The sequence below is a fragment of the Marmota monax genome, unplaced genomic scaffold, assembly GCF_021218885.2.
Source record: "Marmota monax isolate L192 unplaced genomic scaffold, Marmota_monax_Labrador192_F-V1.1 WCK01_AAM20220418_F8-fsc00160, whole genome shotgun sequence".
NCBI classification, from domain to species: Eukaryota; Metazoa; Chordata; class Mammalia; order Rodentia; family Sciuridae; genus Marmota; species Marmota monax.
This window is the reverse complement of record NW_026694183.1, coordinates 972383-992984: the sequence shown is the minus strand read 5'-3', so window position 1 is coordinate 992984 and position 20602 is coordinate 972383. Positions and strand designations below refer to the sequence as shown.

The window sequence follows — 20602 nt, the reverse complement described above, 5'->3', positions numbered from 1 at the left end:
GACAAGTGGATGAAATCAGGACTTCCATGAAAGGAGCGATGGATGGCAAGGCTCACTAAGGTCCTGAGGTGGGAAGAGGTACAAAACAGAATCAAGGGGTTTTCCTACACAGGTGGCTTGAGCAGATGCGTGAGAGGCTAACGCCTTCTAACAGGATGAGAAATATTATGAGGTTCAGAAAGGAGGGAAATCAGGCATGCCTTTTTGAGCATATTACTTTTGATATAATTACTAGGTATTCAAGTTCAGGTAGGGAAAAAAAAGGCAAATATATGAAACTTTAAAAAGGTGTTATTCAGCCCCAGAATCAGCCAAGGCCTCTAGCCCCATGATTAAGGAAGACACTTTCCTTTGCTGAACACACTTGAGCAATTTTATTGTCTATAGTACAGCTGTGTGAGATAGATTTGAAAACTTCAACTGAATACATTTTCCTGCTCCATGTATACAGAGCATCATCTGTACAGTGAACTGTATGTATGAAAGCAAATATACTTATTTATAAATGGTTAACAATGTACTTATTTATAAATGATTAACAATAAATGGGGAAAAGGTGTTATTCAGGTACAGTGGTGCACACCTGCATTTCCAGCTACTTGAATGCTATCTCAGTTATACACCCAATTTTCACATGCATGGATAATTTCCTGCGTTGTTACATTTTAGAATATGTATCTATCCCTATACCAAAATCACACTTTAACTTTATGGCAAATCTTGCTTTCTACGAAGTACAGAAAAATTCTTATCATATTTCTCTGTTAGAATTGTTAAAATATTCTTGGCAGTGTTTGTCACCTTTGAAAATTTTAGAACTGCTCTGTCTAGGATTATAAAAAATCCTGTTGAGATGGTTTTGGGTTACATATCAATAGAAAAGTCTTCAAGATTCTACAGACCATACCAAGGAGGTCGTACAGTCATTTGTTTTTTTAAGGCCCTAAAGAGTTGGAAAACAGTTTAAGGGGTTTCCAGATTGCATAAGCATTTGAATCTGGGGACAAAACTGAAGATTTACTTCTCAGTCTTAACCCCTGTGCATGGGAGTGGCAGGACCCAGGGGAAGGAAGTAATCCCTTCCAGGAACATTACTGGTGACTAGGGGAGAGGGAACTAAAACACAGAAAAATACACACTAGGTCCTCGGGCTTCTATTGAGAACTGATGGGCTTTACTCTTGCTTCTTCCGCTACAGGAGATCACATTGAGTTATGTAATGTCAAATGTGTGGAGAAAGGCATTCCTTCCACACGTCTGTAAGAAGAGCATCTGCCCCAGGTGACATTGGCTCCTCCAGGACCGGAAACCGCTCCCCGGGGAGAGGCCCCGCCCTCTCGGGCCATCCCCTCTCCCCATTGGCTCGCTACTTCTCCTCATTTCCGGAACGGGGACCGCGCCCCGCCCTCAAAGGGAAAGGGTGCTCCTCTTGAGCGGTAATTTTCACTTCCCTTTGTTTGCGAGGCCGCGATCTTCGTACCGCCGTTGCCTCTTCAGACCCTCTTCTGCCTTCAAAATTGTGTTCCTGCCCTTCCCACGCAGCCAGAATCGTTCTGCGGTGTTCACCTGCTGGTCAGCTTGCTCTTTTTCCTCGCGGAGGAAGCCTTTTGATCTGTACGGACACCTAACTAGGAAGATGGCCGCGCCCACTGTTCGGTTTCCAGCGATCCCCCTGTGTGGAGTCTGGTGTTCTGGAGGTGGCCCTAGCTTACTATGTGTGTGCCTAGTGTAAACGCGAGCATTTGAAAGCCAAAGGAATCTGGCCCGGACGAGGTCGAAGGTGCCAAGAAATGGGAGTCCTTCAACAGATCCGAACTGTGCCAGCTAACTGGGCAAAAGGGCCGCGATACCGCCTGTATGTCCAATACTGCAAGATGGCCGCCCCCGGCATCCGCGGCGGTGTGAGCGCCAACCTATTTCCGCCCCTACAGACGACCCGGAAGTCCTGGTGTCGGCGCTGGGCAAAACATCCTTAAACCTTGCCTCGCAGGCCGCCGTAGGTCGGGCGCGGAGGCTGGCTGGGTCCGGGTTTGGGAAAATTGGCGGAAGTGCAACTTCGCGGAGGTCTGCTGGGTTCCGGGGAGACTCTGGTGAGTCCGGTTCTTCTGTAGAACAGGGTTCCCGGGCGCATTGTCCCTAGGTGTCGTGTAGGCGGCGCTGTTAGGGAGGGCAGTCCTGGAAGCGTGCGACGAATGCGTTTGAGTCGGTCCTGAGGGAGCCGGCGGTCAGCGAGTGGGTCTGCCCTGGCTGGATGTCTGCAGCTCGCCGCGGAGCGCGGTGACAGAAGTGGGGCCGCGAGAGGTTGGTCTGGGTGGGTCCCGTGTCGGCGCGGTCCGCGTCGGGACTAACCCGGGGTTTCACCGACGGGACAGGGTCCCCGGGCTGTCTCGGGGTGCAGACGCCGCGTCCCCTCCCAGGCCCGAGCCCCAGCGCAGGGCTGCAGTTCCCCGGCTTCGCTCATCTCGCTTCTGCTGGTCCCGGAGCCGGAGAGCGACGGGGGATCGGGGTGAACCCGAGCTGAAGGAGTCGCCCACCCCGGAGCGCGCCCCCAGGGTGGCGTTGGTGGCATTGGCGACACGTATTTCACATCCAGACTTCGTTTTCTGTGTTTGATTTTTACGATTAGGACAAACTGCTGCAATGTTGGTATTGGTTGAATCTTTTTTTTCTTCTGCATACGCACACACTACGGGGATTGAACCCAGGGCCGCCTAACCCCCGAGCCCCATCCGCCCTTTTTAATTAATTAATTAATTATTGAGGCTGTCTCCTTAAATTGCTCAGGGCCTCGCGAGATTGTTGAGACTGGCCTTGAACTTGCAATTCTCCTGCCTCAGCCTCCCCAGCCGCTGGGATCACAGGTGTGCGCCACTGTGCCCGATGGTATGATTTTTCTTATCATTGATTTCATTTCATGAACATTCATATAATAAGCATAAGCTTTTGCTTTAAAAGTAGCTCTTATAATTTTTTTTTTTTGTATAAAAGTAGTTTTCAAAAGTTCAGTGATAGATCCAGACTTGGTGATACACACCTGTCGTCCAGGTGCTCAGGAGGTTGCAGGGGGAGTATTGCTTCTGCCCACCAGTTTGAGACAATCTGGGCAAAATGATGAGCACTGTCTCAAAAAATAAAAGGGAATTTTGTGATAGTATGCACCAAGAGGCAAACCTGTGCCGTTGTGACTGGATTCACTAAGTATATGCATATGCTTAGATAGAATACTAATATTTTGAAAGTTCAGTTATCACATTCAAAGTGTGGTAATGAGACTGATGCCGTGGCACATGCCTGTAATCCCAGCTACTCCCAGCTATTGGGGAGCCTGGGTAAAAGGATGATAAGTTCAAGACTAGCTTGGGCAACTTAGTGAGATCCTATCTCAAATAAAATAAATAAATAAAAAGGGCTGGGGATGTAGCTCAGTGGTAGAACAATTGCCTAGGGTGTGAGAGGTTCTGGGTTTAGACTCATATCACGTGGGAAAAAAAGGAAAACAGGTTTTGAGTCTGTGTTAACCCAAGCGTGTTGCTCCCTCTGAACTTTTTTATTTTTCTCAATTGTAAATGATATTTTTTTAACCTTTTTGATGTCTTTTAGTTTACTATTACACAGAAGAACAGTTAGTTTAAAAATATTTTTTTGTTTCCAGTTACCTAACTGAATTCTTCTTGGTATAAGCTTTGCCAGCCCCTAACACCTGAAAAATTTCAAATATAAAAATTTCATCTAGATTTTGTTTTCTTGCTTTCTTTATCATGTATCTATCTATGTATCGTCCTTTCTCCTCATTGACACATCTTTTTAAATATTGGGGGGCAGGGGACACATTTCAAAGTAAGTTGCTGACATTCATACTTTTCTCTATAAATATTTCAGTGGGTGTACAGTGATTAAGTTCTACTGGTAGCCTTTTTCTAATATCAGCTTTACTATTCACATACTTAATTCACCCACTTAAAATATGAAATTGAGTGGTGTTTCCTATGTGCAATCATCACCAAGTCTATTTTAGAACTTTTTTTTTTTTTCTTTTTTGCAGTGCTGGTAATTTACCTAGGGCCTTGTGCATACTAGGTAAGCACTCTACCATTGTACTACTTTTTCAGTCTCAACTTTAGAACATTTTTATCACCTCGAAAACAAACTGCAAAACTTTTTGCTACAACTCCCTACACCTCCTATTCCCCTATTCCTGCACCCCTACCCCACCTTTAAGCACCTACTAATCTACTTTTTGTCTCTATGTATTTACCTATTCTGGATATTTCATTTGAATGCAATCATACATTATGTGGTCTTTTGTGACTGGCTTTTAAATATAACAAACCGCTTTTACGATTCATCCATGATGTAGCATACTGTTGTACTTCATCTGTTTTTATGCCTGAATAATATTCTCTCATATAGATATGACACATCTTGTTTAATTCTTCCCCAACTGGTGGATGTTTTTTTTGTCTCCTCTGTTCTCTTATAAATGATGCTTTTATAAACATTTGTGGGCAAACTTGTGCGTGAATATGTGTTTATTTCCCTTGTATGTAAACCTAGGAATAGAGTTGATAGGTACATAGTGAATATGTTTAAGCAGTTGAGGAACTACTAGGCAGTTTTCCAAAATGGCTGCTGCACCATTTACGATTCCCACCAGCAGTGTATGAGGGTTCCTGTACCTTCATACTCACCAACAGGTTATTTTCAGGTTATAATTAGGGTCATTCTGGTGGTGTGACATGGTATCTCATGATTTTCTCTGAAAGACATCATGCTGTTGAGCAACTTTTCATGTGCTTATGCTGCACATTTTTCACTACATGTAGATTCCTGGGGTTTTTTAAGTTGTTTTGTTTGTAAGCTGGGGATCAAACCCAGACCCTTATGCATGTGAAACAGGTGCTCTTCCACTGAGGTACACCCTCAGCCTGAGGTTGTTAGTATTCTTAACAGCTGCTTAGTGTTTCATTGGATGTATATCTTTACTCATTCAACTCTTCTCTCTTAATAGACCTAAGTAATTTGTGTGTGTGGTACTGGGGATTTAATTCAGTGGTGTTCTACTGAGTCCATCCCTTTTTATTTATTTATATATTTTTATGCTTGAGATAGGGTCTTGCTTGGTTGCTCAGGCTATCCTTGAACTTGCAGTCCTCCTGTCTCAGCCTCCTGAGCAGCTGGGATTATAGGCATGTGACTTGAAAGTATTCAATACAGATTGTTAAGTCCCCAAATTGTTTCATCCTTTAATATTGACAAAGAAATGTGCGTTTTGGAATATTATCATTTTTTTTTAGGTACAAACTCTGTAATCTTCCATCTGACTGAAAACTTGTGTTGATATATGTTCAGTTAAATTTGTGAAACTCTGATTCTTGCTTATCATACTGAGCAATGTCTTATAATTTGCTTCCTTTTAAAAATATTAATTATTATTAGAATCTTTACATAATTAATTAGATAGTATTTCCAAAATAGCTCTAGATAAAAATGGTGGTACTGCTCCTCCTTCCCTTGCTCTTGGCTTTAGAGAAAATACTTATATTGTTTCACTGTGTATATGTAGGATGTGTTGGAAAATTTTTGTTGTTGTTGAGGCAAAATTCACTAGATATATCTTATTTTGAGAAAGTGTTTTTAGTTTTGTTTTTACTTGAGTTTCTGAAGTTTCTGTGGAGGAATAGGCCTACTCTGCCATTTTTGCTTAGTGATGTATGTGATTATTTGTTGTTGTGGTGGTGGTGTTTTTTTTAAATTTTATTTTTTAAATAATCTTCTGCACGTACGCCTTCAGTGATACCTCTAGTCTGTGTCTCCTTCCTCCTCAAAGGTGGCTGCTCTTGTGAACTTGTTGTACATCATGCATGTTTTACTAAATGTGTATGTGTCTGTAACTGATAGTTTTGTTTTACATATAATAAGGTTTTTCTATTGATTTTCCTGTGTTGTTTGTTTTTCACATAGTGGTGACTACAGCCTGTTTGGGAGTGATGTTCTGGAGTTTGTGGAGGTTTTCTGGGTGGCTCTACGTGTGTACATACACATGCACTTTCAAGAACAATACTCCCCATTCAATGAAATGATCCAGCCTCTAGAGGTAACAGAAATGATTATATTCCACAGAAAGGTTTTAAAGATTGAAAATGAGGTGGAATCTTCTAGTATTTTTGGATAAAGGCTGTGGAGACGTGAGAAAGGAAGCCTTACCATGTAAAGTGCATACCTGGGTGCCTCTGAAGTATTGTACCCACTACCTCCTACTCAGGACTACATTATTGGGCTCTGCACATTTCCGTTGGTAGTGTTCCAACAAGGCAAGTCTGGAAGTTCTGCTGCCTTGTTGATGGACTTTTGGCACTAATGTGGGAGAGGAGAATGTACAGTCATGGGTTGGAGGATGTGTAAGCACAGGCCTTGTGGGGTTGGAGGATTCAGGAGAGCTACAGGGAACTTGTCATCATGTTTCTAGCCAGTGGGGTAGAAGGGGAACTCAAGGTGACTCCCTCAAGTTAATGCTTTCGTGATGTGAGCTTCTCACTGGAGCTCCAGAATTTGGCCCTTAGAAATCCTCTAGGCTGCTGATTCCCTGCTGCTATCAGGACAGGTGTGCGACATGAACTTTCCCTTTTTGTGGAAGAAGGTAGTTGCATGTGTCACTCTTAAGAGAGCTGATTCTGGAAGTTGAAATCATATGTCTGGCTGTGTGGCCACTCACCATGTGACCTTGTGCAATTCAAACTCCCTAAGGTAGTAGAAAAGAGAAAAGTCTTAGGAGGGTGTGTGGCCAAGGGAATACAGTGGCAACTAAAGCCATGTTCTTAGAGAGGGGCAGCTGAGTGCGAATTCTAGCTTTGCCACATGGCATGTTTTCGGGGGGAAGATGGTCAGGGTCTCACTGGAGGGTTCTTCTTCCCAGAGGAATCCAAGCCACCCTAAATAGCCACCCTAAGTCTTAATATCTCAAATAATTAAACCATTTTAAATCTTAATATCTCTAGTAATTAACAAATAATGAAACAAACACTCAGAAATATGTTACAAAAGAGAAGCCCCTGATAGATCTAGTCCACATGAGTTCTTAAACTAGACAAAGACAAAATGGCTCAAAGTGGTTTATTTAAGGCGGGGGTCTGTCAAAGGCAGGGGTGAGGTTTCAAGGGCAGAGTCTTGTTTTGTGATGTCTTGCAGTCAGGCTGATTGACATCTTGGCAGGTCACATCTATCTCTTAGGGGATCTTAGGTGGAGCTTAAGGGGGAAGTTCACCTGAATCAGGTGGTCAGTCTCTATGGGGAGTATACCAGGGAGTTCCCAGTGCCAGACTGATCCCCTCAGGAGCTACTGTGTGCAACATAGTCCACGTACAGCCCACAGACGGCTCATGACAGTATGTTTTTAGGAAAGACAGTCCGTAACCCTTTGGTCAGTGCTGGAATTGGCAATAATGATTTGTAGCTTAAATGTAATAAAGTGGTTGGTGATAAATAATTAAGATAATGGCTGTGTTTTACTTACTACATTTGTCTTCAAATGGAGTGTGCATACACATAAGGTGTCTGTAGCCTTTTACACAGGTACATGAGTGCACATGTTTTTAAAGCAATAAATGTCCAGATCTTCATCTTCTGTATGTCTTCTTTCTAAAAACAGACCTGAGCAGTCTTTTGGTGTTTTGCTGGTTCGCCTTTCCCACTTCACCATTCAGTCATCCCACTTCCGTTTCATAGGAGAAAGACACGTTGCCCGTACATTTAAAATAGTGTTATTGCCCTTAGGTTCTGGGACCCCAATAAAGGCTAGAGGTGGGCGTGAAGTGCATATGTGAGGGGATGTATGCTCAAACTGTGTTCACTCCTCAGCACACAGGTAGCTCCTGGAGCAAGACACATCACGGGAAGTGAGGACATTCCTGGACCTGCTACCCCCATTTGTGGAGACACCATTGACTGGAGACTTAAGATTTCTAACCAGAAATTTTGGAGCAGTTCAAGAAGGAACTGAAGGCACAGTCCCCAGGTTATTGGCCATCTCCCAATAGCAGAAGAACATGATCAACCCCCAGGTGACTTTGGGTTTGCTTTATTTTTCTCTTCATTCCATGATTCATTTCTGGAGGACTTTAGACCTAGGATCATTTGTGGTTCATACTGTGGTCTCTAAAAAGGTATACGGTCTTTGTCCTCAGGTCCTGGTGTTCAGCTCTGAAAAGCCTTGGAACTTTCTGAGTGGGATAAGGATGATAGAACCCTTTTTTGTTCTAGTAAAGTGACTTTTAGTGGAACCTAGCTTCAGGATGGAGGCTGGTCACCAGAAAGACTGAAACTTGTTCAGAAGCTTGGAACTTTGAGCTTTCCTTACCCCCATTCTCCAGGGAGAGGAGTGGGGCTGGAGATTGAGTCCAGTCCCCCATGGCCAGTGATATAATCAATCATGCCCATATAATTAAACCTGCATAAAACCCTCTGAACGACAGTATTAGAGTCTGGGTTGTGAACATATTGTGGTGCACCCAGGGAAGACTTCGACGTCCCCAGTTCCCACGTCACATGCCTTACCCTGTGCATCTCTCCCATCTGGTTGCTCCTTGGTTATACCCTTTATAATAAACTGGTAGTAGTAAGTAAGTTGCTTTCCTCAGTTCTGAGTTGTCGTAGAACATCATTGAACCTGTGTGTGGGTTGTGGGAACCCCCAGCTTAATAGCCAAGTCAGACAGAAGTGTGGATAACTGTGGATAACCTGGGGACTCCATGCTTGCGACTGTGGGACTCAGCCCTTAAATGGTGGGCCTTCACTAACTCAAGAAGTTGGTGTCAGAATTGAATTAAATTGTTGGATATCCAATAGTTCTGATACTTTGTGTCAGAAGTGTTTTGAATAAAAACAGTACAGTAGAATTCATATTGAATGACTAATACTAAAGCATAGTTTGTGACTGGAGGATTCTGTTACTTACATGAGCTATTACCTTCTGTTGAATGTCCGACAGTCAGCACAACCAGAGAGAGACTCCTCATGGTCATGTGCACTGACTGAGGAGAAAGCAGACTAGTTTGTGAGAGGTGTCACTATTTCATAGCACTTAGGCCTTCCAGAAGTAATGTGATAATTTTTTTTTCCCCTGATAGTGCTGGAAATCAAACTCGGGGCCTGTGGGTGCGGTGTGCATGCTCTACTACTGAGCCACACCACTGCCTCATAGAGGATGTCGTTAACTGCAGCTTTCTCATAAACGATAAGCACAGTTCTTCAACGTATCCTTCAGGTAGAGGCCAAGAGAAGTCAGGACACAGTTGTTCATGCAGCCCATAGCAAGATGACCCATGGGCCCAGCCTTAATGGATGTTAGAGTCAATCTAGAAATAAAATGTAAATGAAGTAGGAAAATGGAAAGATTGTTTGGCTTTTTTTCTGTATGAACTGGTGGCTAAACTGGTGTTTGAGTGCATCTTTGACAGTAGGGAGTTGAAGGTATTGTTGTCTTAAAACTTCCCCCTAGCCAAGACAGTGCATACTTCTTTTCATTTAAAGTCAGTCCTTACCTACTGCTTCCTTTATTATCTTATTTAAAAAGTTAATTATACAGTTGTGCATGAGTATACCAAAAGATTAAAAAACAATTTCTCCAATCATTAGATTATATACAGTTAAAGGGGGAAAAAAAGGATTTCTTTTCACACCTTCTTTCCTAATCCCCTCATGCAGTTTTAACAAGTGGGTATTGGTGTGTACTGCCTGTACGTATGTGTGCCTCTATAGGTGTGTGTGTGGGGGGGGGTGGGAATATCCTGGGGATTGAGCCCAGGAACATTCTCCCTCTGAGCTAGCCCTTTTTATTTTATTTTGAGACAGGGTTCTCCCTAAGTCGCCCATGTTGCCTGAGCCTCCTTAGTAGTTGGGATAAGCATATACCCCTTGGCCCTGCACAATATACTGTTTTTAAAAATTACAGGAATAGATGAACTCTAGATAGGGCAGAGGGATTGGAGGGGAAGGGAGGGGACATGGGCTTATTAATGATGGTGGAATGTGATGATCATTTACCAAAGTACAGGTATGAAGATAGGAATTGATGTAAATATACTGTGTATACAACCAGAGATCCAGAGATATGAAAAATTGGGCTCTATATGTGTAATAAGAATTGTAATGCATTCCACTGTCCTATATAAATAAAAAATAAATACAAAATTAAAAAAAAATCACAACACCTAGGTATATAGATACAGGTTAAATGGTGAAAATGAGCAGCATAATATCCTTCACATTTCCTCTGTATCTATGAAAAAGAAAGACTTCATATTAAGTAGGATTTTTTTTCCCCCAGGAGTTGCTGACACTGGAGGACGTGGCCGTGAAGTTCACCTGGGAGGAGTGGCACCTCCTGGGCCCTGCTCAGAAGGACCTGTACCGGGACGTGATGTTGGAGAACTGCAGGAACCTGGTGTCAGTGGGTGAGGAAGGCTGCCCTGTGCAGCTCAGAGGGTGCCAGTCTGTGGCCTTTTCTTTCTCAGTGTCTGAAAGCCTTGGAGGTCCTGTGGTGTTTCAAGGGTGGCCTCTCAGTCCTTCTCAGGCCCCAGATAAGAGGGTTTATTATGCTCCCTTCGGAGAGCAAAGCCTTTGCTTTGCAGATATAAACTACGTAGTTCCTAAAATAGAACATTGTTGTTGACAGATCACAGCCCAGTTTGATGAACCTAAGACTATCATTTCCCATGAACAGGGTGTCAAGCCAGCAAGCCCGATGCCCTCTCCAAGTTGCTAGGAGGAGAACCGTGGACAGTGGAAGATGAAATCCATGGTCAAATTTGTTCAGGTGAGTGAGTGAAACCTGCAAGGAGGGTGGACCAGGAAGTCCTAGTCTACTTGTCAGAGAAGTCGCAGATGTGAGAGGGCCTGAGGATGTGTAAACAGCCTTCACAAACCCTGCTCCCCATACGGAGCCATGTATTTCAAAGTTCCTCTTTGTCTCTTCTTGGATTTGATCACTGTTTCCCTCTAGTCTTGTTTTTAGGATTCTCAGCTCTTGCCATTCTTTCCCCACCAGCATACCACTACCTGTTTCTTCTGTCTCTGTTACTTTGAAATAGCCTACCTTCCATGCCTTTCTCAAGGAGAGGTCTTTGGTTTCAAAGCTGTCCTCCTAGAGCCCTTTTGCCCCTGTGTAGGATGTTGCTTTCCCTTCCTATTATCCACCCCATCTGGGGTTCTGTGCCCCCTGGTAACCTGGTCTGTCCCTCTGCGCCTGTCTGCCTCTTAAGCTTCTCTTTGCCCATTCTGAGGTCCAGCAAAGGTTTTGTTTCCCACATTTCACTCTGTTCTTGACCCTGTAAAAGTTTCCATCATTCCATTGACCTCTATTTTCTGTGGAGATTGTCATGTCAGTATGTCCCTCTGTTCTTCTAAGCTAAGTGCTGATACTGAGTATTTACCTTTCCACTGCAGCTCCTTGAGTCTGTGCTGGCCACTGTGGAGGGGCCTTGAAACTCTTCTACCTCTTCGGCTCCCTTTTATTTTCCCTGAGTCCAAACCTCATCATTGAGCCTTATGGCTGCTGTGCTTTAATTTCCTTGTGTGGTTGTTAATTCTGCATTCTGCTCATTGTTTGGGATTTTTCCCTGAAAGCTTTCCTTTTCTTACCGTTTATCCAATGGAATTAAGTCCCAGTTAATCATCGTGGTCATTCACATGAGGTGGAAATTTCTCTCAAGTGGTGTTCTCGATGGATCTCCATGATTGGTATCATCTTGCTTATTAAACTTTTTTTCCTCTTTCTTCTCCTAAACTCAAGGTCATCTGCCTTTAAAATAATTTCCGCAAAGTGTTTTATACATATAAATCTTTATTTCATTGCTTTAAATACTTTTTGATTACTTTAAGTAGTTTTTTTTTAAGCATTCTTCTTTTTATTTAATCTTTTATGTATTTATTTTTTTGTGGTACTGAGTATCAAACCCAGTGCCTCACACATGCTAGGCAAGCACTCTACCACTGAGCCACAACCCCAGCCTTCACATTAAGTAGTTTTGATAGTTTATTACATGTTGATCTTGATAGCTGTAAACAACAATAACAACAAGAATTTTTCTTGGGATTAGATTCTGAAAGGAGGCAAAGTTAATAAAAAATACCTTGTGGGCTGGGATTGTGGCTCAGTGGCAGAGCGCTTGCCCAGCATGTGCAAGGCCCTGGGTCCTATCCTCAGCACCACATAAAAATAAATATATAAAAGAAAGGTATTGTTTTCATCTACAACCAAAAAATAGTAAATAAAAAAAATACCTAGTTATGAAAATTGCTGGGAAGAATAGTAAAATACCATAATAGAATAGTGTGTGAGGGGGACTAGAGCTGCTCTTTAGGATAGGAAGGGCCCTTGAGTGGATCGTTTAGGTGAATTATCTTTCACATAGACATGGTCACAAGTTCAGGGGCCCAGGGTAGGTGTATGTTTGAGAAATTAGATCTGCTTTGGACTTGATAATTAGATGTGCTTGCCCATATTCATGAAGTACTCTCTGGTTGGATGTCCCAAGTCACGAGAGATTAGGTGAGAGAAATATGGCATGAATAATGTCTTCTGTAAAGGGGGTACAGATGAAGAACTTGGACAACTCACAATCAGAAAGATGAGTTTTTATTAACTGAACGGTTTCCTATGGTGTGTATCTTCATTATTTCTGTCTGTTTTTCATAGTACTGGAGATTGAATTCCCTGAGCTACATCTATAGCCCTTTTAGTTTTATTTTGGGATGGGGTCTTGCCAAGTTTCCCAGGCTGGTCTAAAACTTGTGATGCTCTTGCCTTATCTTCCCATTCTGAGTCTATTTGGTAGATTTGGGGTGATAGTCTTGGCTTGTCTATATATGGTGCTGTAAGTTGGCTCTCTTGAGCCTGGTTGTTAAATCACAGCCCTACTGTGTGCTAGAAGAGATGGAAGTTACTGAGAAACAACAGTGCGTTCCAAGAATCAGATTTTAATAGAGGAGAGACCTAGTTGTAATAAATACATGGAAGTTCAGCTTTTGAACCGGAGGCATCTTCTCCTGCAGTACAGGGCTGTGTGAAATTGACTCTCAAAATAAGCAATAAAGATAGGGAATGCCATGTACAACCAGAAAAATGAAAAGTTGTGATCTGTTTGTGTAAAAAATAAAATAAAATTTATTTTTTTAAAAAAAGATAGGGAATGCTTTAGAAATTTATGGAAGACATCTTGTGTTCACCTAGAACGGGAATGAGAGCATGATATGTAGGAGATGTATCTAGGGTTTGAATAAAGGATATGATGAAGGGCAAGGAGTGAAGGTCAGTAGATATGTCAATTAGGTGGATCCTGGCGATCATTTTACACCATGTACGTGCATCCAAACATCAGATTGTGTGCCTTGTATATATACAATTTTTCTATGTCACTGGTATTTTACTGACACCATTAAAATTTAAAAGAATGAAGGTGTGAAATTGGAAATGTACAAGGCCTTGTGAGGAACTGTTAAAAGATTGGCCTGAACCGGCCCCATGAAGGTCAGAAGGTGTTTGTAGGGGAGTTAAGTGAGTGTGAACCTGGGTATAAGTTAGTTTCAGATTTATAGTCTTCCTTTTTTTGGTGCTGAGGATTGAACTTAGGGCCTCATGCACGCTAAGCATGCGCTCTACCACTGAGCTACACCCCTAGTCCTGGAGTCTTACTTTTAAACTGGGTGGCAGGAGTGTAACAATAAAGTACATCCAGTATTTCCTAGAAAAAATAGAAGGCAAAACTGATAGAAGCCTTGGTCTGGGGTCCTAGCTGTGATCCTTTAGGACCCCTTCAATTATGGCCACTAAGCCATTTATATAGAAGTTTGAAAGGCAGTGCTGAGAGTGCCAGGAAGGGGGTTTGGGTTGGCCATGGCGGCAGCTCAAGAGGCTGAGGCGGGGGGACTGCAAGTTGAAGGGAGTCTCAGCAACTTAGCAAAACCCTGTCTTTAAATCAAAAATTAAAAAGACTGGGGATTTAGAGAACCTTGGATTCAATCCCCAGTAAACCCCCCCCCCCGCCCCCCCAAAAAAAGAAATATGAGTTTGGGGATCATTACATCAGAGACAGAGACATGAAGTAAGAACTCCACCATGCGACCAGCACACTGGTTTCATTAAAGAGGTTCTTGGCATAAAAGTTAGCTAGTGAGATCAAATAAACACACAGACTCAGTTACCTTTTTCTATGACCAGGTCTGAGATGGCTCTCCCTCTGGCTCACACCTCGAACCACCCGGTAGGGCAGCAGGGATTACTCAGGGCTAGCAGGAGAGAGAGAGAGCACGCCAGGGAGTGGCCTTTTATTGGGGAACAAGAAATTCAGGGGAGAATTCCATCCAATGAAGGTGGAGGGGGGTAGCACTCCAAGGTTAGGGTCAGTGATTGGCCCCCAGGTCAGTGGTCAAGTCACACCCCCACACGGACAGGCTCTCGCACCAGGAGAGGGTCGGGAAAGCTCCGACACAGTTTAGCCAGAGCGCCTCACACCCAAACCGGGAGTTGCCCAGTCACATGTGAGAATGGCTCCCCACAAGAACAGTTTGATTCCGTCAGTACAAGCACAGGGTGTGATCAGAAAAGGTGACCATTCCCTGCCTAGTTCAGCAGCATGTCACTTGACCATGTGATCCGAGTTCCATGGGCATCACTGTTTTTTTCTCTTTTTCAGTTGGTACAAGAGATTGTGTTAAGGCATCTAAAAAGCTGACATGTTTACTGCAGAAGTTTGCTTTTAAATGTAAAATTGATGCTTTGGGAAATTTGGTTTAATGATAGTCTATGAATGAAGTATTAGAAAAATAAAATGACTACCCAAGAGTCCTCCCAGTTTTCTAGAAGTTGAGTGTTGAGTTTATGACATTCTCACTTAGGTCTAACAGTTCCAGTATACCTCTACTTATTTTCCAGAAGAGTCAGTGTTTGGAACCTCTCAGTGAGCTTTCCAAAACCCAAACTCTAAATATTACAGCAATTGTAAACTTGGCCCTGTGCCTTCATCTTGTTTTCATCTACATGTTTTTTCCAAACCTGATCTCACCCAGTCCTCTTTCCTTAATATTTACATACTGTTGATTCCCACATAATTTCCAACCATGACCTTTCTTGATTTATATATGCAATCAGATTTTTTTTTCTGTATTTCTAAAACCTTCTCAAGGATGATGTGTTCTCTAAAGTGCACATTTGATTTCCCCCATATTTAAAACTCAGTGTTATTCCTCTTTTCATGAAAACAGTGCTACTCCAGTAGGAATAATCCTTAATTCCTTAAGTTTATTAATCTCCCATGTTGAAATCATGAGTGAGCCTTGTCTTTTCTTTCTGCAGATTGTATCTTGATTTTCTCCACTTCCATCTCCAATTTTTATAATTTGTACCTGCTTTCTATGTTTCATTGCTTCCTTGTTTAATTTTCCCTAACTAGAATTTATACTCAGAGAATATAAGGAATATATTACTGTATCAACATCACTAGCGCAATTCTTAACACACAGTCATAATTTAATGAGGATTTGTGGGTATGTGAATTTGCCCCTCATTAGTTTGAAACAAATATTCCTCTAACTTCTGTGATCCAGTGCTCACAGTGGCTTAATTTTATTTTAGCTTGCCTTTTTGTCACATTTATTCATTTTGAATGATGTAACCTTGCTTATTCTCTGACCATTTTTACCTTGTTTTGTTTAAACTGTTGTGTTTTATCCCTGTCCAAGTGACAATGAACATATCCACTTGGAGTTTCTTTAACTTTACATAATAATGCTGTCAGCAAAGAACCAATCTATACAAAGCTGTTTGTGGAGTGGTTTTATTCTGTTACATGCTCATAGAATGATTAATAAATCATTATATATCATAATAAATCATGTTCTCCTCTTCCCTAGAAATCAAGAAAGCTGATGATCATCTACTGATACAATTAGGAAATCAAAGATGTCAGAAGAAAGTGGAACAGTGCCATAAATACAGTGCATCCAGAAACATCATTCATCATAGAACAAATAACTTTCCTTTAAGGCAAAATCATGATATACTTGACTTTCACAGGAAAAGATTGAAATCAAATTTAAGTTTAGTCAACCATAACAGAAGCTGTGAAGTAGAGAACACTGTCAAGGCTAATGGAGTTGGAAAATCATTCCTTCATGCCAGGCATGAACAATTTCCTACTGAAATTAAATTTCCTGAATATGGAAATTCTGTGAATACAAATTCACATCAGAGATCCCAAAAGGCAGAGAAGCCCCATGTATGCATCGAATGTGGGAAGGCCTTCCTCAAGAAGTCTCGTCTCATAGATCACCAGAGAGTGCATACAGGAGAGAAACCTCATGGGTGCAGTGTGTGTGGGAAAGCCTTCTCCAGAAAGTCCCGGCTCACTGAACATCAGAAAACTCACAGAGGAGAGAGACGGTATGAATGCAACGAGTGTGACAAAGCATTCCGCTGGAAATTACAGTTTATTGCACATCACAAAATTCACACAGGAGAGAAACCTTATGTATGTAGTGACTGTGGAAAAGGCTTCATCAAGAATTCTCGTCTCATTAATCATCAGCGAGTTCATACAGGAGAAAAACCTCATGCATGTAGCCTGTGTGAGAAGGCGTTCTCCAGAAAATTCAGACTCATTGAACATCAGAGAACTCACACAGGAGAGAAGCCCTACGAATGTACTGAGTGTGACAAGGCTTTCCGCTGGAAATCACAACTCAATGCACATCTGAAAACCCATACAGGAGAGAAATCCTATATATGCAGTGAATGTGGAAAAGGCTTCATTCAGAAAGGCAATCTCACTGTCCACCAGCGAACTCATACTGGAGAGAAGCCTTACACTTGCAACGAATGTGGAAGAGGCTTCATCCAGAAGGGCAATCTCCTTATACATCAGCGTATTCACACTGGAGAGAAACCCTATGTCTGCAATGACTGTGGGAAAGGCTTCAGCCAGAAAACATGCTTGATCTCACATCAGAGATTCCACACAGGAAAGACTCCCTTTGTATGTACCGAGTGTGGGAAATCCTGCTCACACAAGTCTGGTCTCATTAATCATCAGAGAATCCACACAGGAGAGAAGCCTTACAGGTGTGGTGACTGTGGGAAAGCTTTCAGAAATAAGTCATGCCTCAATAGACACCGGAGGACTCATACGGGAGAGAGACCCTATGGGTGCTCTGACTGTGGGAAGGCGTTCTCCCACCTGTCATGCCTTGTTTATCATAAGGGAATTCTGCATGCAAGAGAGAAACAGGTTGATTCAGTCAAGCTAGAAAATAGTTTCTCAAAGAGTTGCAGCTCATCACATACAAATGATCCCATGCAGGAGGAGAGTCTTGTTAGCATGGGGACTATGCAGATTCCTTCTGTGGCAACTCAAACTTCATTGGGCAACAGTGAGTTCCAAGCAGATAGGAGCATAGCTATTGTGGGACAGCCAGATGTCAGACATTCACCCTCAGCAGAGACTGGACCTTGCACAGAAGAGAAATCTTATGAATGCAGTGAATGTGATAGTGCTTTCAGTGATCAATTACATCACGTTTTATGTCACAAAAGTCACACAGGAGTAAATCATGATGCATTGAAGATAGAAAACCCTTGAGTATAAATATAGCTCATTATATAGCTGACAGTATGCTGGGAAAAAAAAATAGTATGAATGCTTGCTGAATAAATCATTTATGGGAAGATAAACCTTATCAATGGTCACAGATTAGTGAGCTCAAAGTTGGTAGAAATATAATGACCATGGAGAAGTCCTTGCCCAAAAGAAAGATCTCTGTAGGTGTCATGCAAAGAAAAATGGTTGGAAGACCTTTGCAGGCAGTGAAGGTGGCAGGGTTGCTCATGGTACCATTCTGTATCATGTTACCAGAGGAAAACATAGAAATAAAAGTGAACACTTGAAACATCTTCAGTAAAATATCAGAGAATACTTGAAGCAAATAAACCTGTGAAGATGAAGAATAGAGATTTGCATCAGAAGTCTAATATTTTACAAGAGATAACACACAGAGTGCATTTTAGGACAGTATACCTTAAGTCAAACTGTCAGTGGCTCCTTCATTAAAAGGAGGTGATTTGTGTTAAAGTTATAATGCAACTTCTCTCCCTTTTTACTGGCGCAAGTCTTCTTTTTCTACCCAGGATTATTATGATTAGCTTTACACTTTTTTGGTTATAAAAGAAACAATTTATTTAAATACCACTGGGGGAATGAAGTTCAAACCACATGACTAGCCAGCCTCACTCTGAACCCAGGATGCAGTTATTATCCTAACCCTGTGGTTTGTGTTATTTTTGATAAACACACCACACAGAAAAATGCTAACTATTTTGCTTTTGCTGGTGCTGTTGCAGAAAGTAGGTGATGGCGGTGATGAAGGAAACAAAACCCCTGGCTAATTTTTTGTTTGTACTGGGGATCAAACTCCAGGGTGCTCTATTACTGAGCCACATCCCTATCCCTTTTTGTTTTGAGAGGGGCTCTTGCTAAATTCACAAAGCTGGCCTTGAATCTGTAATCCTCCTGCCTCAGCCTTGGGTCATTGGGATTACAGCTGAGTGCCACCATGTCTGTCAGCGCTTGCTGGTTTTAAATGAGCATTTCTTTTTAGGTGGGTCCTGTGCACATAGCAGTTTTACCCTCCAGCATGTGTGGCTAGCGGTTGTAAACACTGGTTGAAAAGGGGCGGAGTTGTGGAGGACAGATGATTGATTTAGTTGTACTCACATGAAGCAAGGTATGAACACTTTTTAAAAATGTTCATATCTTTATGTCTACATAGATTCCTTTATACTTTGTAGATAATTGTAAGTTCCCCAGTACATAACAAAATAGAAATTAATTGTAGACTTGGGAGATGGATGAGGGTGCATGAATGACTTCATGGACTAATCAAAATGTTGTGGAAGGAAAGGGCCTAATGGAGAAATTCTAAGGATCATCATTTTCCCCACAAACTTAAAAAATAAAATTATCTTCATAGTGACTTGCATCTGGCATAATGTAAAAGGAGCAGACCATAGAATCCACAATGGGGCTGGGAGTGTAGCTCAGTGTTAGAGCACGTTTTGCATGCACAAGGCCCCGAGTTCAATCCTAGCACCACCTTTCCTCAAGTCACAGAATGCGCCCAGTTAAAGGATTAGAGGAACAAAATCACAAAACACAGGACAGCAGTGTGTGAGGTGGGTCAAGGAGAGAGATCCCTTTGGATATCTTGAAGAAGCACCCTTTCATTGGTCCACAGGCCCCAGCCTTCAGAGTTGCCATGATTTCAGAGATGCTGGCTCCTATGTGACATGCTAAATGAATGTGATTTATTTTTGTTCCTTGCCAGTCTCTGGGGAATGGGGGCCCTTGACATCTCTCCCATGCTCAGTTCAATTTTGATCCAATAAAGACAATATCCAGATTAGAAACAGGGGGTCCTTTTTGGTGTAAAGTTGCCTCACAGTGGAATCCCTGAGTTCTTGGGTCCATCCTTTTCACATAGTTTGGGGGGCGCACATATCAGGCACTACTGTAGACGCCAGTTAAGCTGGTGAGCAAAATGTGCAAAGCAGTGGCTGTCACTGCATTCAGTTCAGGGGCTCAACAGTAAAGAGTCAGAAATGGATGCTCTGCCCACACGTGAGCGGCTCTGCTCACCACTGTGAATCTGCCTGTCCAGCGCGTTACTACCTGAACTGACAGCCAGAGTCCCCAAATGGGCTGCCCAGGCCTCCTTGAGAACCAGACGGTGAATTCACTTCAGAGGCTGGCATCCCAGGTAAATAGAATTTAATAAGACAATTTCAGATTGTGTCTTTAGAAGGCAATGCCAACTTAAATCCTTTACAGCTTCACCCTGGCCATAGCTGATACTAAGCATGCTGTTTCTCAAAGGAAAACTACATTAGCTGTTTAATACTTTCGTGTGCTCCATTTACAATTTTTGTGTTTTTAGGGAAATAATCCAATTACATCTGAAACCTCATCCCTCTCTTTGGTTGTGCTTGGGCACTGGTCTTCACTGGCACTGGACTGCCCTAGATTTGACCTATGATTCTCTCCATTCCCTGACAGACACACAAAAGGCCAGCAGCTTTGGTCCACTCTGACCGCTGCCTCTGTGACTCCTGTCAGCCATCTCGCCTTGTGCAAGCCTTGCTGCTCCTCCAGCAGCACTTCCAAGCTGGAGGCCCTCCTGAGTACCCTTGAGTCCTTCCCTAAAGGCCGGGAATCTCTCCCAGAAGACTCTCTTTGCTGAATGGAAAATCGTCATGTCCTCGGATGATTGCGTGCACAGCGCCTGCTCCTAACCGCCAAGTGTGCGTCGGGCGGCCCCAGGTCCTGACACTTCTCAGTGACACCTGCCCATAGCCTCTGGGCGCAGGCAGCCCTGTGGGGACCTGTGCACACCGGCGCGGCCTTCAGGGTCGCCGCTGAAGCGACAGGGACGCGGGTCCAGTCGGCCCGGATGTGGTTTGGGAGCCGAGGGCGGTGGACGTGGCGGCGAGGGCGCGTCAGGGGAGTCTGGGTTGGTGCTGGGCCTGAGGGTCACTGGATAGGGGTCCTGGGGAGGTTAAGGA

The 20602-nt window shown here is 42.9% G+C and overlaps 1 protein-coding gene across 1 annotated transcript; it reads left to right on the top strand.

Moving 5' to 3' along the window:
* Positions 1-1394: 1394 nt before the first annotated feature.
* Znf613 (zinc finger protein 613) lies at positions 1395-19023 on the top strand. The gene is given in 6 exon segments (XM_046466066.2): positions 1395-2090; positions 7855-8057; positions 10322-10448; positions 10718-10810; positions 15904-17491; positions 17493-19023. Coding segments are annotated over 5 exon segments (1926 nt in total). The 5' UTR covers positions 1395-2090; positions 7855-8042; the 3' UTR covers positions 17596-19023.
* Positions 19024-20602: the final 1579 nt, after the last annotated feature.